Source organism: Halictus rubicundus, chromosome 2 (assembly GCF_050948215.1).
Source record: "Halictus rubicundus isolate RS-2024b chromosome 2, iyHalRubi1_principal, whole genome shotgun sequence".
Lineage (NCBI taxonomy): Eukaryota > Metazoa > Arthropoda > Insecta > Hymenoptera > Halictidae > Halictus > Halictus rubicundus.
In genome coordinates, this window is record NC_135150.1 from 2,982,650 (window position 1) to 3,002,364 (window position 19,715).

Below are 19,715 nucleotides of genomic sequence, written 5' to 3' on the forward strand. Positions count from 1 at the left end.
TGTTTAATTAGCTCATTTGCGGTATTATGCAAAAATTAAATTAATTTTTATATTAAATATCAATCGATAAAAACTGAACATTGAATAAAGTAATTATTTCACTTTCAGTACTTTTTACAATGTTCATTGTTAGATTAATAAAAACAACAGGTAAAAGGTCCATTATTTCTTCGGTAATGTTTCGCTTTCAACTGAATCACAGTATTGAGTTCGTTTATATCAGGCCTGTCCAACCAAAGTCGTCAGATGAGGGGAGGGTGCACAAATCGAGGGGAAAGAGTTACAGAGCGTGGTGACACTGTGTTCAACCCGCGACCCTCGGGCCACATTTGGCCCGTTTTCCCACTTCTTCATTCGTCTAAGGTGAGAAGTGACGTTCCCCCACTATTTGACACGGTCGTATCGCCAGTCGCGCATAGCATTTGTTTCATAGAAGGAACCTATGGGGAACGAACAGATTGATGGTGGGGACCGTGTGGCCCGCGACGAAGAAGTTGGACAGGCCTGATCCACATAAACATGCTCTCTCAGATAACTGAAAGATAAAAAATGTACCGAATCTAATCCGCCAGCAATTAAAATCGCGCCGAAATTCTCCCAGGATCTAAATAATTAGGCAATTGCTTCAAAAGTAAATTTCCACATTTTTTCGAATTATCTCTAAATTTGATCGTTCTTCAATTTCAGAAAAGGAATTGTAGTACATAGCAACGCAGACTGTCAGAGATATCAATATTCGTTTGATCCAGACGTAATCGTTTCACTCGCGTGATCCAGTATGAAGTATTGAACAGAAAACTAGCAATATAAAGTTGTTTGTTTATCTAGCTACAGGTCAGAAAAGGACCGTCCAAAAACTGAACGGTGTAACACGAAGAACTTATAAAATCCTTGTATATAGGTGGGCCGCATTTACGAGCGTATCGTGCACGTCCGGCTCAATAAAGAAACATATTCCCTCGGGCACAATCGACACATTCAACGCTAGGTGAAACAATACATGTAGAAGCACATTAGAACCACGCGTGGGAGCGCATCTCATATTTACGATCGACCGAGATCTTTCGAAGGATTTACCGGTCCCAACGATCGCACGTAACTGTTCGAGATATCTGTCCGGTCGCTCGCTCCTCTAGGAAAAATATCCATACATAGTAATACTTATAATTATCCCTTTGATTTTAAAGGATCACAAGATAGAACGTTACGACTACATTGATTAGAACTTTTTTTATCCCTAACAATTTCACAGAAGAGAAAAGAAAAGTATTTATTGTATCATTGCATTCACTTGAATCTTCTGGTGCGCGTTGGATCTGTAGGACCCGTGATGAAAATTGTTATTTTTTTTAAATTACTTAATAACTTGAAATATATTCGATTCCTTTGACGGGACCTGCCGAAATGCACAGGTTCTAATGTTTTTAATAGATTCATTTACGATTATTGAGATCGCAAAGATTCATCCATGAGAAAGGGTTCAACGTTTCTTTAGGTATATATTAGTTTAAAAAATAGCTAAAATTTTGGATAGATACATTCGTGTTATTTTTATTCATATTAACCCTAGCACTCCCAAGGAGGAGGGGGAGGAGGGCTCCTCGAATCCATAGGCTGGAAAACTTTAAATTAGGACTATTTTTCTTGGGTGAAAAATTTTCAAAAAATTATTTATTGTCGTTTGTACATTTAAGTGTAATATTCCGAAGTCCCGTTGCTATAGGAAAAAAATTACAGTGCATAGAAAGGAAAACACAGACTACGCATCGCGGCATAAGTACAGCGGCAATGACGCGAAGCGGACCGACCCCAACGCGCCTTTTATCTCCAAAGAATAACAAATAATACCAAAACTAAGAATTGAATCACAGAACTGCCTGGCAAGGAACGACGCAGCATTTCCAGTTACAGTCAGAAGTCAATATTCATTCTGAGAGAAGAGAGTTATATACCTACTTTCTATTCTATAAATATACATCTAAATGCAATGTAAAATGTTCATAAAGTATCAGATACCTGAATATTGCAAAGCTTTTTTTAAAAAACAATTTTTTAGGAGAAATCAGTAAAGAAGAGTATGGGTTCGAGCCCCCCCCCCCCCGGATCCGCGTGACGGCTCAAGGCTTGGGAGTGCTAGGGTTAAATAGTAATTTTTAGTGCGCCGTAAACCTAGTGTTAAAATGGACCTAAACTCCGCCATACCAGGGTTAAAGCACTTGTGAACGCAGACATTCTGGTTTAAGGTCTTGAACAATTTCATAATGTGCCCTTCAAAAAGTCAAAGCAACGTGCTCCTCCGCCTCCAGCAATGCGATTCAACGTTGACGTTGTGACACAAGCGGGGTAATATCGCGTGTTCCACAACCGTAGTCATCATCGCGAGCGTGAAGGTTCATTTCGTGTCTGGCGACGCAAAAGCAAAAAGCTACAACAATGAGGGAGTTCTGAGATAGGTCCGAGAAAATTACCGTTTGCGTTTTACGAGCAGGATAATTTCTCTGGTATTACGCGCGGAAACGTAGCTCACCCACGCGTCCTTTAACCTTTGTTCTCCTCTGATTTCCTCTCCCGCTTTGTCTAATCCTTAATTCCGCGAGAATCCTGAGCTTGCCGATAAACAATTCTTGACGTTACTGTTCATTTATACTCGACCTCAGAAATGAATTCTACGCCAAAGTGCGAACCAATCGAAGCGTTCAACAATGCACATCTTGTTTCAAATGATATGACTAACATAAATATTTCATATATATTATTATGACCGAGCGTATTGGAACGCAGAGTATTATATTGGGATATAGTGAGTTATGGCCCACACAAAATTGTGAGCTGAGACTTTAAGGAATGGAAAGGAGGGGTTAGATAATCCTGAATATAACATTTCAGCTAAACCTCCGAAAATCGGTCAAATCGGATTGAGCTCAAATTTTCCACATAGCCTCGTTTTGCATTAAAAACATATTCCCCAAAAGGATTTTTAGCGACTCGAAAAAAAATCATTTTATTGTCATTTTCTACCTTACCGGCATAACGCTTGGATTAGGTACTGCTTCTGAACCTGTGCCTATATTATTACATAATATATTTTTACGATAATTATAACTTAGTTTTTCACGGAAAAAACGCCGAAAAAAGTGGTTTTTATTTTTTCCAACTATGACGCACCAATCGCAGGAATTTGAAAAAAATTCAGCATAATACTTAGGACAATATCTTATTGCTAAATTAATTCTGATTGGGTCACTCTTAGATTTCCATATGAAATCTGCATTTTTCGATTTTTTTCGTGTTTTTCGAGTTTTACAGCCAGAGTTTGCAACGGAAAAATCTGAAAACGACTCAAAGTATGTGGTTTGGTGTCCGAAATGTGTACCAGATTTTTTTCAGAATTTTAAATTGTCATTAAATGGGGAAAATTGGCCAAAAACTGGATTTTCGTTTTTCCTCTATAACTACCATTACAGATATAGGGCTAAAACTTGGCTGAAAGGTATCTTTTTTGGTAGGCTATCGAATGGCGCAAATTGGAATAAAATCCCTTCCAGGGCCGATTTGGCCCCCAAAACCGGCTATAGCCTTTGCGTGAGTCCTACTTCGCTACAGCCTTATATTGTAGTTATACTGCAGAATTTATGCATTTGTGACAAGATTATTTTCAACTTTCTAAAATTATTAAAAGAAAGAATAAATTGTAATCTGTCCCTTGTAACTCATACGAAAAAGTTTTATTTTGCATAGAGATCCGGAGTCTATTTATGATACCTAAATAATATAATATACAAAAATTTTCTTTTAATTCACTGCAAAAATATGTAGTAATCTGGATCTCCTATAAGAATATTGTATTAAAAAATTTGGAAACATTTAACTTTTGCAGCTCGTAGTGATAAAAAAAACATTGAAACGACAAAGATAATATCAAAAATGAATTGATACATGTATCTAATAAGCATTTACATAAAATGAAACTTTGAAATTTAATAAATCGAAAAGAAATCTCTTATTATATGTTTGGTACAACTTGGCCAACATTTTCAAGATTTTTCACATCTGTTTTGAGTCTTAATGTTAGACGTGTCTGATAACATTTGAACGGATGTTGAGAAACAAAGTGTACTACGTATAACGATAGAGCACGAGTTTGAATACGTTCTGAAGAAAAAGAACAAGGATTTTTGTTAGTCCCTCCTTATTTAGGTTAAGTTGAATACGGTCGTCTTTATCGAGAGTTTTTATGCAGGCCACTACAAAACAATTGTTCTCCTAAAATATTTATATTCAATATTCAGAAGATTAAAAACATTAATTGCGACAGCTATAATCTGTTAAAATCGAGAATGATTAAAAAAAATGCTAACAAACATACAGCTCAAGTGTTCATTCCTTGGGCAGGGTCACCCTATCTCAAAATTAGAAAAAGATAGAGAAAAACACGTTTTCGTAAAAGTTTTTAACAAAGTCTGAACGAGTAGTAGCTTTTTAAAAATATAAAAATTCAAAAAATACACTTCGTTGCATTGCATCGATTTTGTTGGCAAACCAAACAATTTAGAGAAAGCTTAAACGGTAGTTTAAAGGTGTGTTGCGAAAATGTTCGCTTGCGTGTTTCTTCAGAATAGGGAAACCGCGAATTGTGCAGCTTCATCCTCCTCGATTCGATAGCCTCTCGATAGGGGTTCGATGGGACTAGTAAATTCGGATAGCTACGGAAACGAGAAACCCATTCTTGCATCGAAAATACACGATGTACTTGTGGTCGAGAAGGTCGTTGTACCAAGAGTGCAGAACCTATCGCAGACCTGGCCCTTTCTATTTTTGTCGAAATTGCTGCTGAAATCGCTGTTCTGGTTGCCCACTACCCATAACCACTCGACGAAAAAAAGGACTGAATTATCGTTCGCCATTGAGCGCCGGAACGAAAATTAGGTACACTCGACGTTATCCGGTTTCCGTGCTCCGTTTCGAAAACGCCTTTGATCACTATGCTCCTCTATGCAGGGTATCCCATTTTAAATTTCCAGGGCAAATATCTCCGAAAAGGAGATATAACAAAATATTTTGGATAGAAATTCTATGCAAATTAAACTGTTATTTAGTCGACCTTGTGATGACCTTGAAAAAGCCTATGAAGGTCAACTTTGAATTTTTTAATTGGAACCTATATTTTTTTATTGTATATTATTGCTGCTCGCATCGAGCTGTTTTCGAAACACTATTTGAACGTATCATAAACCATCCCCGAGATGTAAACTCTCAAAATTGACAAAGCGTTAGAAAACTTTTCAATAGATTCTATTTAAAATTGAACCGTGAAGTTTTCTTTCTAAATGTTCTACCACTAAAAGTGTTTATCGAAACAGACAAATACAAGTTCTCCAATATAATACATTTCGTTTGAACGAGACCAAGAAAAACAGCACCAAAATAAACATTTTTCTACAACAGGAACTCGGTTTTTGTTCATCAATATTAAACAAGTTCTCAATCATTACTACAAACACAGAATACTATCTAATAAATAGTTACAGTTAAGTTGATATTCCGAATATGTTATTTGTTTGTAGTATTTATGTAAATAACGCAGAAAGATTGTTTGTGCTTCTTTTGCAGGAGCTTTTTTTATCTAAGTAAATCGTTTTCATGGGACCTTTAGAACGTAGTTTGTTTTGATATCTAGTTGGAACAGTTTAGATTACCACGTTCAACCCTGTAAGAGGTTTCTTCGTACCTGGATCGTTGAACCGACGAAGAGCAATTATCTCGCGGCTCGTATAACAGTTGTTCACTGTAATTGCGTGATCGGGAACGTAACGATATGATCAAGGGATGCAAAAATACCGCATTATTCAATTTTTTGTTCACTTTGGTCACTTTTGTTATGTAAATCGGGCAGGTGCCCCTATAATATTCGCCCTTGACTCCAAGACTATCCGCGCTGACGCCTACCAGTTCTTCTTTATTGAACCTTCTTCGCAGAAAGCCTGTAGAAACACATTTTTTTAGTAAAGATTATATGCAAAGTCTAACATTATACCACAATAAATGTTTCGAGTTAAACGTCAATGAACTCTTCGTCACAATTAACTATTGTATAAGGTCTAATTAAGATGTGGAAGAACAATGAAATAATAATCCCATTGATGGATCCTTATTGGTTAAATATTATATTAGAACATGTTAATATTAGGTGTACAAATTAATTGTTGGCCCTCACAAATGAATGTATTGTACCTGTATTTTAAATTCAAACCGTTTACCCGCCATATTAAAGATTCATTTTAACTGTAAAACAGAATAAATGCATAGAAAATAATGTATTTTACAGCAATGAATTAATTTGTGTACTTAATATAAATATTACTTAACCAAGATATTAACATTTGCTTGTTTGGAAAAATATTGCTGTATTTATGTTATTAAAGATTTATGAACTATTCAAAATCGTTGAGGAAATACTAAGCAGTGTTTACATGGCCAACCATTTAAATTTATGAAAACTTAGTAATTATCCACTTTGTTTATTGAAGTTTCGCACGTTCTAACTTTCTGCAATTTCGTTTTCTGTTGTAGGCTCACGTGGTGTCGGCTTTTGAGCAATCCCTATCCAACATGACACAACGGCTGCAACAACTTACCGCAACAGCTGAAAAGAAAGTAAGTATCTGTTACAAAATAAATCAGTTTTTGTTTGCACCAGGGATGGAAAAAGTTATCGAACTTTTTAATAGTTTCTATTTAAAACGTGAACCGTGGAAAGTTTTAAGAAACATTCTTATAAGGTCTAATGAAAACACGTAAGAAAGGATCGTGAAGTTAAATGCTTTAATTTGAAAACAATGCATGAAGTATAAAAATAAAATTTTACTATAGTTTTGCAATTATTTTTCTAATTCTTTTTCTTTTTTTTTTTTTGCTATTATTTTTCTATCCATCGATATTGAAAAAAGTTCTTAATCCTTGTAACAAATACTGAGTATTTAAGTAACTCGTTGATTGCCGAATTACAACCCCCAGAAAATCGAACAAGTTCGAAGTAATTTAGTCAATAAATCCAAAACTAGGGTAGTCAAACTTATCATAATGAATATTCCTTGGATTCTCGTGCATCCTTCAATCTTAATAAAACTTCTTTTTCGGGTATATTAACGTGTTAAATAGTATCACAAGAATATTAAATAATTATTACAATTTTAATAAAACTTCTTTTTCGGGTATATTAACGTGTTAAATAGTATCACAAGAATATTAAATAATTATTACAATTAAATTGATATTCTATAATATCTACGTAGATAAATCATAGTTCGAAGCTTGTTTTCATGGAACTTTTATTGTTCAGATTCTAAAATATCTATTTCATGAGAACATTTTTGAAAAAAGTTTTCTTTTTTTCCATAAATGTTCCATAAGTATAAGGATATTTTCTGAAACAGAACACAAGTTCGAAGAGTTTTATATTACTTAATTTGTTGATTTCTAGAAATAATTCTAATATATTTCTAAAAAATTTTTAAATGTTCTTCAAACGTTTTTAAGAAAATATTATGCAATAACAATATTCACAAAGTATAAAGAGCATTGGATACGAAAGATCAGTCTTTTCTGATGAAATAAAAAGTCACTCAAATATTTATTATCTTAAAGTATAGTGTAAAGAAAACCATAAAACTTTCTCTTGATTATACCAATTTTTTCTTAAACTCTTCTGTTCCTATTTATTTAAAAAAAAAGTAATGCACACTCACAGCAAAGAAATACAGGGTGTCCCGAAAATGTCAGAAAAGCGTGAAAGGGGTTCTCGAGAACATTTGAAGTAACTTTTTCATTAGCGAAAATGTTCGCCTCGGCTTTGTTAAGGAGTTATTAATGAAAAACACGCGCCAATTAGAGCGCGGCTACAGTGAACGCATTGTGGCTCGGCCAACGGCAACGCCACGTCCAGTGGGATCTGTCACTGAGCCGGAATCTGATTGGTCCGTGTTTTTCGTTAATAACTGTTCAACAAAGCCGAGGCAAACATTTTCGCTAAGGAAAAAGTTACTTCAGATGACCTCAAGGACCACCTTTTTCAAGGTTTTCCGACGTTTTTCGAACACCCTGTATATGTATTTCATTATCCTTGCGCACATGCACGTGTGAATCATTCGACAGAAACAATATCAAATCAGAGTTAATCGAATGAAGTTATCTGAACGAGAAGTAATGGCAGTTTACGACTAAAGTATGACATCTCAAAAAGCACAATGACAGGTAAAAAACCTTTTGACGTAATGCAGAGAAAATCGAGTTACTGAACACCGACAAAGTTTCAAACAATGCAAACATGAACAAAGACACTCGCAGAATGGAAAGCTTTCTACTATTATAACCTTGCATACATAACCTCTCTCGCAAACGCTGGATGCTTTGAAAATGCCCAGCGTCTCAATATGCAGAACAAACGTAACGTTAACAAGCCAATGAGGCAATTGGCACCTCCAAAGGTGTCTCCAAAACGAAGGTTAGATCGGCCAGCCGATCTGCAAGCTTCGCAATTAATGTCCCTGCTGTCTGACAACAATGCTCAATTAGTGAACCGCACGATAATGATTCCAATCCCTCCAGAAGACGCAAAAGCACTTTCTCTGCGGATACCGGAATCTGAAAACACCTCGGTCGGGTCGAATTCATCCTCCTACAGAAATTCCGCTCTTTCGTCCGGTTCCAAGATCGCTGGGAAAAGATCGAACGATACTAATCGCTCGAACAAGGTCCTCAGACACCCCCGAAATGTGGAGGTGGTCAAGCCAATGACGAAGCTTCAGGGCTTAAAAGAGAATGAAGCCAGTGAACGAGAGCAAGCAACGAAAAAGCTTAGCAGTTTCCAGGCAAGATTGAAAAAAGGCTTGAAGAAAATATCCTACAGAAAAGCAAATCAGATAGACGACTTGGAGGACACGCCCGAATGTTCGTACAAAGGAGACCTCTCATGTGTATTGAACGGAAGCAATCGGCCATCGATCGGTAGCAAGTTGAAGAAAAATCTGCCGAACTGTCAGGAAGACAAAGCGGACAAGCTTAAGAAAGAATCGGGCTCGATGTCCATGAGGCAATTGTTCAACATCGCTGACTCGTGGAGCACCGATTCTATATTCAGTCACTCCGATAGTTGTCCTTGCTGTCATACTCGAGAAGTTCGCCATTCTCACGCCACTGACTTCGTTGATGATATATGAAGACGGTTGCGACTTCTTCCTCCTTCGCGAAACTCTATTAAGAGACAGGCACTTGTAAACGTTGTCTTCTTCGCACAACCGATTTTTACGATAATATTAATTAAATAGGTGTCTAGAAAAGGGACGTATCTTAAAAATTTTTTATAATTAGAAATCTTTAAAAATAGTCTTTGTATTTACGATTAATAAATTACTCGTTGATTATTGCATTATTATTTATTCTTCAAAATAGGAAAAGGATGTGTTACAACAGCTGTTTTTTTAATCGTTATAATGTCCAACGAAATGTTTTTTACTGTTCCTTGTCAAATTCACAAAGTGTAACATGCACCCTTCTTTTAGGTACCCATTCAATTACGTATTAACTAATTACTGGTATAATTTAAAAAAATTTCATATAAATTGCGCAGAATATAGTCGAATGAATTAAAATCCTGAACATTTTTTGTAATTAAAATCACTCTACATACGTTACAAAAATGTAGCCAAAAGTACCATTTTGAATGATTTTATTGATCACGATTGCAATATAAAATGCAGAGCATCAAAAAAGTAAAACGTCTACAAATTGTTAGAAATATCTCAAAGAAGTTGCAAGTGTAATTTGAAGAAAGCCGAATACCGTGCCATCGCCAAGAGAGAGAGCGAAACCGCTGAGCACATATTACCAAGAAAGAAATTATGATACCGGTATAGTCTGCGTTCAAACTTCTGTATTCGCGAAATGATCTGTTTAGCGTTTTACGAGACAGAGAAAGTTCCTTCCGTTTTGTTCTAGCAAGGCCGCTTTTATAGTCGATAAATCTCGACGCTGCACAGAGTTATAGAACGAACACAGCGCATTTGTTAATGATCCGCGCAATTATCCCCAATTTTCCTAACTTGCGTAAGCTTAGCTGCTGTTTGAAAATTAGGGATCTTCGGGTACCTGAAGTTCGGGCTTGGGTCGGGTCGGGGTCCCGGGAGTTTACAAAGTTCGGATATTCAACATTTCAGTCGGACGAGTCACAAATTTGAAGATCCGAAAAATTTGTAATCATATGAACATGTGACGCTCTTTCATGATCTTCCAATCTCGAATTCTCTCAATTTCGCACTTCGAAGTTTGAGTACACGAACATTGGAAACTTTCTAGATGCCAATCCCCGACCAAACTACAGTTTCGGGTACCCGAACTTTATAAACCTTCGCAATCCCGACCCGACCCGAGGCTCGGGTAAATACCTGCACACCTCTAAAAATGACACGATGAATTCCTCGTGGGTAGGAGAAAAGAAACGATTGTAAAATGTGATTTCCAGGATTCCGAACTTCAGGAATTGAGGGAGACCATCGAGAGGCTTCGGAAGCAAAGCGCAGAAGCTGGCCTGAACAACGGGCCGACCGCAAACAACGGTCGCCGGCATACTCTCGGTGATTCTGATTCCGGAACGACCGGGTGCACCGGCAACAGCAATCATCAAGGTGCTTCGATGGCGAGACAGTTGTCCGCGGACAGCGTCACGTCATTGAATTCGTTGAGCAGTGCCTGTTCAGCCAGCAGCCATCACAAGAAGAAGGGTTGGCTTCGCAGCTCCTTCTCGAAGGCTTTCTCGAGGTCCCGGAAGAATAGACACGGGTCCGTTTCCGATGCTGAGGACTGCAAGGAAAGCGCCGGTGGAGATCTCAGCGCGCCGAACAGTCCCAGGCTGCCAACCGCCGTGAAACACGACTCAACCAGAAGCCAGGGTACCCGAAGCAATGGACAAAAGTCGCCAGAAGTCGAGAATCCGTTGACCGGGAGCAAGAGCAGCTCCGCTTTGTACAAGAAGGAGGACGAAGACGTGGTCGAGCTGAAGAAACAACTCAGGGAAAAGGATCTTGTGTTGACCGACATCAGGCTGGAGGCTTTGTCCTCGGCGCATCAGTTGGAGTCTTTGAAGGACACTGTCATAAAGATGAGGGTAAGTAAATTGAACTCCCTTTGTGCTTTGTACAATGGAACTTCGTAGGTTTCTTTCGAAGAGAATTCTTATTAGACCGTCCCATTTGTTTGATATTAATCAGCTGTGGAAGCTGTCAAACGGAATTTTAAAGCGAACCTGGTAACAATGACCAGTATAATTTCAGAAAGGGCAAGTAGTAAATTCTCTAATGTCAAGTTTCCTTTTTTTTACACTACTTATACATTCTGCTCGAATATAATACAAGTAAAAGATGAAAAATTTAATAGATATAAAAAAATATAACATTTTTCTAAATATTTCTAATATTTACTTCTAATATTTACAAAATTTATAAGAACTATAAGAACAATAGTATTCGTCGGCATTAAACAAAATTTTAGTAAGTTAATTAAATTTTCATTTACTTATATATATAATGTTTTATATATTATGAAATTAGGGTCGTATTCTAGTCAAAATATCGATCGAAAACAATGAAAATTACTTGTAAAGAATACAGCTAGACATTACAAATTATATTGTTAATAGACTGTGGATTTTATGCATATATGACAAAAATGAGTGAATCAAATACAGAATCGTAAAAACATTTAAAGAATTTGAAAATACTGTTGTATTATTCTCAACTCATTCAAATTCTTAATATTGCGGCCGTTGCGGGCCGCAACGAATGCAATATTAAATACTTAAACGTACTAATAAAATCATTTTAGTTTGTGGGATGTGTTTGTTATTTCTTACATAGATTTACAATAAAACGTTTTTTTTTTTTATTATGATGTATTATTTTTTATTATTAGATGATACACTCCACAAAAAAATTAAAGGATCACCTCTACGAACCCGAGAAATTGGGTCAATTTCAAGTGATCATAACTCTGGAAAAAATTGTTGTATCGATATCGTTAAAAAATCATTTGAAAGCTTGAAAAATGGAAATTAAGCAAATTTTAAGCATATTTTCAGAAAGACCTGGTAAATCGAAATGGTAATTAAATTGAAAAAAACAAAAAAGTGCCCTCAAGAGAAAGAAATGCTCTTTCTATTGCTTTTTTGAACAAGATTTTACGATGATTTTTTTGCTTTCTAGAGTCAGTTTAAATTAAAAAGACCATTTTTGCTTCAATGTTGCATAACTCGAACAAAAAAAGTGGCACTATGTTCGACAACCAGGTTTTTTTCACAGGAAAGCAGGCGCTTTGAACTGATGGTAACGCGATTGATCAAAAAAATTTATCTCTCCCCATGTGATGTCTGGAAGTTGAACAAAATTTCTTGTAACTGTCAAAATCTTCTTTATAACGCTATAACTGTGTTAAAAAGCAACGTAGTTGAAAATTTGAAAAAGCATCTAAAAGTAGAGACTTCAAGATTTCAAATGATTTTTTTATCGATACCACATCTTTGTCGGAGTTATGATCATTTGAAATTGACCCAATTTCTCGGGTTCGTAGTGGTGATCCTATAATTTTTTTTAGGAGTGTACATTGTAACAATATTTCCAACAAAAGTTACTCGGTATTCAGCTAACAATAAATTATGTTAATGAAAGTTTGCATGAAAGCTTCTATTCAATAAAAAATAGCAGGTAACTACAATTTTTGTTATGAAATCATACAATTTTTTTTACGCAAATCAATGCATTTTTGTATTCTTCTTAGAACAGTATTAAGATACTTATGTCGAAAATTGATTAATTTATAGGTTATGATTTTTTTCCCGAATGCCAGCGGGCCGTCAGATTCTGGCAGGCCGTAGGCAGTATGCTACAAGTGCGGCTGATCACCGATGTAGACAATGTCTATTTTGCATAAAAATGCGCGATTCGCTTTTTAGAAATTAATTTAAATAATGACCCTTAATGTTAATGATGCCATTCATGTCTTTTCCAGAACGAGATGCTCAATTTGAAGCAAAATAATGAGCGCCTTCAGAGATTGGTAACGTCAAAGTCGTTAACATCGTCGCAGTCGTCTCTGCCTAGCGACCCAGACAGACGTTTCAGCATGACGGAAGTAGCTTCGACGGTTGCTGCATTGTCAAATGGCGATGCTACTTCGGCGGCAGATCAACTAGAAAACTTGAACGTACCGGAACACCCAGTGGTACCGTCGACCACCTCAGCAACGGGAGAACCAACATTAGAGCAAGACACAGACGGGAAACGAATTAATGTAGCTATCTACCTTGGCAGTGAGAAAAATTTCAATTATAATCTGGTAACTGGAAGCACATCCGATGGGAGCATAGGCGAACCCCCTCATTGCGTTATCGCTAGCGTCTGCATCAGTAACAAAACCACTTGGGATTCTCTTGATTCTACTGTGAGACGTTGCTTCAAGGAATACGTCACAAGAGTCGATCCTGTGACGAATCTTGGTCTAGGTGTAGAATGCGTTGCCGCTTATCATCTTGGAGAAGCTTCTAGGTACGTTTTTTCTACATATTTCACATTTATTACGCAAAGTTTTACCATCATATTATTCTAAACATCAAACTATTGTACATAAAATTGTATGTAGATAATATGTTTGAGTACTTCTTAAAGGTTTAAAAATTATAAATAAATTTTAAACATGACTTTTAGAACAAAAACGGTATTGTATATACAGGGTGTCCCACATAAATGAGAACACCTAAATACCTTTAGGTGAGAAAGGAAATGAAATTTCATTAAAAAACACGACATAAAAAATTTTTTTTCTTCACCATTATATTGCCCCCTGCAATAGTGTCACTTTGTCCTCTGAAGTTTTCTGATAGGACTGTAAATACGAAAGATATTTAGGTGTTCCCATTTATGTGGGACACCCTGTATATACAGTATCTCGAGGGGTAGGTACAGTGAAAAGAATCATTTCTCAAGAACATTTTTTAACAAGATTTCATAATCATCGGTATTTTTTATTAATGAAACCTTATATTTTATAGAGCTTAGAAAGACGAGTCTAATAACTTTAATAACTGTACTGCTACAATCATTTAATCTCGAGATATTTGTTTTTGAAAGTTAAAAAGGAAAAGAAAAATACGTATGATCGTGGTAATCTCGTTAAAACGATTGAGAAAAAAATGCTTTCTACTGTTACACGTTACGTGAGATTGTTTGTCGATGAGTTACTTTTGTTTTGTATAATTATGGTTACCATGTTCGCAATTCTGTTTTCACTTAGGTGCACTACGGACTCTCAGCATCCGGAGCTGCTTCCCTGCGGCTATCTGATTGGCCACGTAAAAACTATTTACCTAGTGCTCTCCGGTTACTCGTGGCTTGCCGTGGACACCCTGATACCACGATCCATTGTGCAACGATTGATATCACTGCTAACTGAGCATCGCAGGGTGATTCTTTGTGGACCGAGCGGTACCGGGAAGAGCTATTTGGCTGGAAAATTGGCTCATGCCCTGGTAGATATCGATAACGATACAAAGGACGCGGCAGCGGTGGCCACGTTCAATGTTGACCACAAGTCCAGCAAAGAACTCAGGCAGTATCTCGCACACATCGCCGAAAGATGCGACTCGAACGCAGCCGACGAATTGCCGAGAGTGATCATACTCGAGAATTTGCAACACGCCGCATCCCTGGGGGAGTTGTTCAGCGGCCTCCTTGGTACCAGGCACTCGTCTTGCCCAGCTATTATCGGTACAATGAGTCAAGCAACTTGTAGCACAACAAATCTTCAGTTACATCACAACTTCAGGTATACTTTACGTTTTCTTTCGATAAACGTTTGATGCTGACCATCCACGATATCATACTACGTACAAGGGAAATGTAACGTCCTTGAACTCTGCATGCTTCTAGTTGTATCTTTAAGTGACGAAATTTATTATATTTATAAATCTATCTTTCTTCCTGTAATCGCAAAAGTAAATAAAAAAAAATATAGCGATGTGAATGAGTAAAGTTTCATTCGTTAAATATTGGTTATTAGTTTTAAGAAGACTCAGCTGTACTTTGTAATTACTTTAAAAATCATTGCTGAATGCGTCAATAGAAATATCAGGGTAAGAATATTTTCTCAGATATTAAAAGCTAAGGAAATACGAGGAGACTTTTATTGCTTCTAAACTTTCATTTCTCGCAAACGGTCTACTCGAACATGCTAAATGTAAATTGCATCTTTGTTTGAACAGTGTCTGAAGGAATTAATGGCAACGTTTTCTGTAACACGATCAGCTCTCTTCACTCTGTATCGATACTTCTTGTAGATTAATTTTCTCCAAACCTTTCCCTTCGCAGGTGGGTGCTTTGCGCTAACCACATGGAACCAGTTAAAGGGTTCTTAGGCCGTTATCTCAGGCGGAAACTACTGGAGCACGAGCTTCGCGAGTGTGCTGGGACCAGGAATGCAGAAATGGCGGCAGTTGTCGAGTGGTTGCCCCGTGTTTGGCTACACCTCAACAAGTTCCTAGAAACTCATAGTAGCTCCGACGTGACTATAGGTAAGACGGATCGAACTCAACGATTACCTTGTACCTTCAATAACTGTTGCTCGTACGGAGACCGCTTAATAACGAATGTTTGACTTCCAGGACCACGACTATTTCTGTCCTGTCCGATGGAAGTAACGGGTTCTCAAGTATGGTTCACGGACCTCTGGAACTACTCCGTGATACCGTACTTGGTCGAAGCGGTCAGAGAGGGATTAACACTTTACGGCAGACGCGTCAGTGGAAATGGAAATGGTGATACTTCCTGGGAAGATCCAGCTCAATTTATCACTTCTAGTTATCCGTGGATTTCTACGCACGCGGTGCACGGTGGCAGCGATGCTCTTCTTCGATTGCGTCCCGAGGACGTTGGCTACGATGTCGTCACTTCTGGACACACTTCCGGAGTCGGAGGATCAAGCGTTAAAAGCCTCGGCAGCACGCACAGCGACACTGAAGGCGATCCGCTGGTTAGTATACCCTCCTTAACCCTCTATCTAATTTTGTAGCCGCTAGACAACGTCACGCAGCAATCCAAAAGCGTAAAACGATCAAACTAAATTGAAATTTTCAAATTCTTTCAAAACATTAAGTGGTTGCATGTGAAATGTACGATTTCAGAATGTAAATGTTTACCGGTTTATTATGTGTCATTTGAAGGTATGAAGCTAGTCCTATCTTCAGTTTCTCTTTACATACGTAACTTTACTTTTAAATAAAGTTTATATCAATATTAGCCGATGTGATCGAAAATAAACTTATTAACGGCAACGACACGAGGGCAGAGTCTGTCCTTGTTTTGCCGTTGATTCACCCTCGAATTTCACCTGCAGACTTTGCTCTCAAATTGCGACCCATCTGTTTCGGCATAAACTCCCCATTTGTCGACAAGTTTTCTATCGGAAAATTCATAACAAATCGAGAACAAATTCTGCTCCAAGAATTGAGTTGGCATACTACGATTACGAACATTGATCAAAATTTGCTCGAAGCAGGGTTGGCTGACTGTGAAAAATCCCTAATTACTCTAGTTTGAGATAATATTTATGCGACATTATTTGCTTAAAATTACATTCGAAATCAACTGGCAAAACCGTGTTTATATAGCGCGAAACATTCCCTTCAAGGGTAGTTTTTAAGGATAGTTTCTCATCCTAACAAAAAAATAGTACCAGGATAGTAATGTATGATCCGAAAAAACCTGCAGATTGTCCTGTCTCTGAATTTAATCAGAGTTTTCTACGATTTCGTACTACCGTGCATCAATTTGAAATCCCATTTTCATACAGGGTTTCCCAGCAAAATGGGATCACCTAAATATCTCCCTTATTCATTGTCATACGAAAATACTTCTCACAATCAGCACAATGCTGTACTATTTCAAAGGACATATGTAATTCGTTCTGTAGAACCTTCTATTTTTCTTTTGACCTACTTGTAGAGCACGGAAAAACAAATTATTAACAGTAACTGGTATACTTTACATTATACTTAGCTGTGAGTGGACCTTTAGTAACAAATTCTTGATATCCAAGACTAGTTTTACAAAGTTCAGTTATTTTTTCTTCCTACCTTTTCTAAATATATGAACTGTTATAACGGATATTAATATTTATTATAATATACAAAAATAACAGTATATTAGCTTATTTCGAAATGTATAAATACATCTAAAAACGTGCGTACATTATTTTGAATTTGGCTGAGAACTGAACGAGTAAAATATGATAGACATGTATATGGAGAGTAATGTAATATAATAATTAATTAACGTTCGCCGCTGTTGCAGCTGAACATGCTAATGAGACTACAGGAAGCAGCTAATTACTCGAGTCCTCACAGCAACGACAGCGACTCGGTCACCTCCCTCGACTCATCCCACACTCGGCACTCGGAAGACCTAAGTTCATCGACATCGTCGTCCAGGGGTGTAGAATCGGCGCTGTAACTTGACAATGCCAGCAGCACTATTTATGCGAACGAAACATGAAATCTTTAGAGGTGATTACGCGTGAGGCCAGTTTGTAACATCGAGACGGAACAGCTATGAATTTACACCCGTTTGGGACGTACAACCGAATTTGATGCATCTAAAAATGTCAGAGAAACAAAAAAGAATCAAAAGCAAATTTTTAATAACTTTAAGATTACAATTACAGATTTTTCTCCTTCTAACTTTTTACGACGAACAAAAAAAGATAAGATGAAGATATCAAAGAGAGTAGCGAAACGGTAAACGTATTAATGAGGACTAGGGGGGTGCAGATACTCGAAATGTCGGGTCGCCTCGGGACGGGACGGATCGGATCAAGTCGGGATCCCGGAAGTTTGCAACATTCTGGTACCCGAAAAGTTAAAGTGCAAAATTAGATTGAAAGATCATGAAAAAGCGTTAATCATACTTCTGTGATTGCAAATTTTTCGGATTCTCAAACTAACTCCAGCCGCCTGCAGCTTCGGATACCCGGACATTGCAAACTTTCGAGATCCCGACCTGACCTGAACTTGACGTTTCGGGTACCCGCACATCCCTAATGAGGACCAAGAGGTCTTTGGCAATACGCGGCACAGCGTTTTTTGTGAAACACGTCCTTCCATTCGCTCTTAAACGATAAGGGAATGGTGTGCATTACCAGCGAAATTAGGAATTAGAAATCTGTCGAGGAAAAATTTTTCAATGCCTACAACTGGCCTATATTTATTCTAGATTTTTACGTGCGTCGGGCACCTCGGTGTGATATGTAATTAAAATAAGTAAGGGACAAGTAGGCGACATAACGCGGACGTTCTACGAACATAAGGGGACGTAGGGGCGTACGTCACCACGCGATGCAATAATCCACGCTGCCGTTACGGAAGTACGAGTCTATTTTAAACGAATAAGATTTCTACGGTCAAAATACGATCCAACGTAAGGTGTAGCTTAACGCGACTCTTCTCGAGAAATTTCGATATGGGATATACAGTATTATCATAGAGCGTAAACAACAAAAAACGGCTTCGCACTGAGCCAAGGTTTTAGGATCCTCGAGGAACTGCCATTCCTCTCGTCCACTACTTTTCAGGTAATAGCTTATCTTATTCGATAGACGGATCTCATAAACGAACCGCTCAAACGGAGTGTACTGTCTCGCCTTCAGGAATGCAGCGCAGATCGAAATGAGTACTCATGGGTGTGCGTGCAAAAATAGTCTATTTATACATACTTTGCTACGAAAGCTCTATTTAATTAAAAAAACAATGTTAATATAAATATATATACATACACACACGCGCACACGCACGCACACACACACACACACACACACACACACACACACACACACACACACACACACAGCCAGACAGACACACACCAGACACAACCTAACGATGACGGCGCTAAATGTACGATGACGGATAAAGTTTATAATTAGCCAGTAAGATATGTGAGTAATTCTGGTCATGTAACATTGTAAATACGAAATACGATTGGAATGTACGATGACGATAGATGGAAATTCAATTGAAAGTCCCACGGTAGCCTGTGAGAGGTCTCTTTTAGACAGCGGCGTATAAAGTGTATAAATAAAAGAGAGACGGAGGGCAAAGGAAATAAATCATTCGTGTGCAATTCACTGGATCGTGTCGACTACCAAAGCGAAGACAGAGAGTAATACAGGCTACACAGACTATACATATTGTACATGTTTAACAATAGGAGGCTTCATGGCCGATTTCAGATTTCGGTCGGTGGCACGATGTCGTCGTGAAATCGATGTGCATGTAACGTAACAATTATACAGTCGCATTTACAGGTTTTTTACGTTTGTACCGTATTTATACGCTGTACGACATTGCACTCGACCTTTATTCAAATAACGATAATTATTGTGTCATCAAATAAAATCACACTAAACTTTATGTGGTTGAAATCATTCGAACATTCTTCTTCATCCACTTTTTTATTTGTAATATCATTGTACGAGTTAAGTTCGTGCGTCCGTTCAGCCCTTCGCGATTTAACACAGCTCTAATAAAGAAGATACAGTGAATCTGCGTTTTATGTCAGCAGCCCGGGTCTTGTCGTCGTTTAAGTTAGAAAGCCACTATTCTTTGATGCAGTGCCGCACGTAGA

At 37.6% G+C, this 19,715-nt stretch overlaps 2 protein-coding genes across 8 annotated transcripts in view; both read left to right on the forward strand.

The window, feature by feature from the left end:
• Sick (sickie) overlaps positions 1-19,501 on the forward strand; it is a 504,036-nt gene extending 484,535 nt beyond the window's left edge. For all 7 annotated transcript variants that reach the window (XM_076804259.1, XM_076804253.1, XM_076804267.1 and 4 more), the window contains 7 exons: positions 6,571-6,654; positions 10,517-11,158; positions 13,054-13,589; positions 14,335-14,865; positions 15,408-15,610; positions 15,701-16,068; positions 17,388-19,501. In XM_076804259.1, the coding sequence (XP_076660374.1) occupies positions 6,571-6,654; positions 10,517-11,158; positions 13,054-13,589; positions 14,335-14,865; positions 15,408-15,610; positions 15,701-16,068; positions 17,388-17,546 (2,523 nt within the window). In that variant the 3' untranslated portion in view covers positions 17,547-19,501. The remainder of the gene's footprint in view (positions 1-6,570; positions 6,655-10,516; positions 11,159-13,053; positions 13,590-14,334; positions 14,866-15,407; positions 15,611-15,700; positions 16,069-17,387) is intronic.
• LOC143362406 (uncharacterized) lies at positions 7,892-9,424 on the forward strand. The gene has a single exon (XM_076802537.1). It carries the CDS (start codon positions 8,430-8,432, stop codon positions 9,213-9,215), a length of 786 nt encoding a protein of 261 aa, XP_076658652.1. The 5' UTR covers positions 7,892-8,429; the 3' UTR covers positions 9,216-9,424.
• Positions 19,502-19,715: the final 214 nt, after the last annotated feature.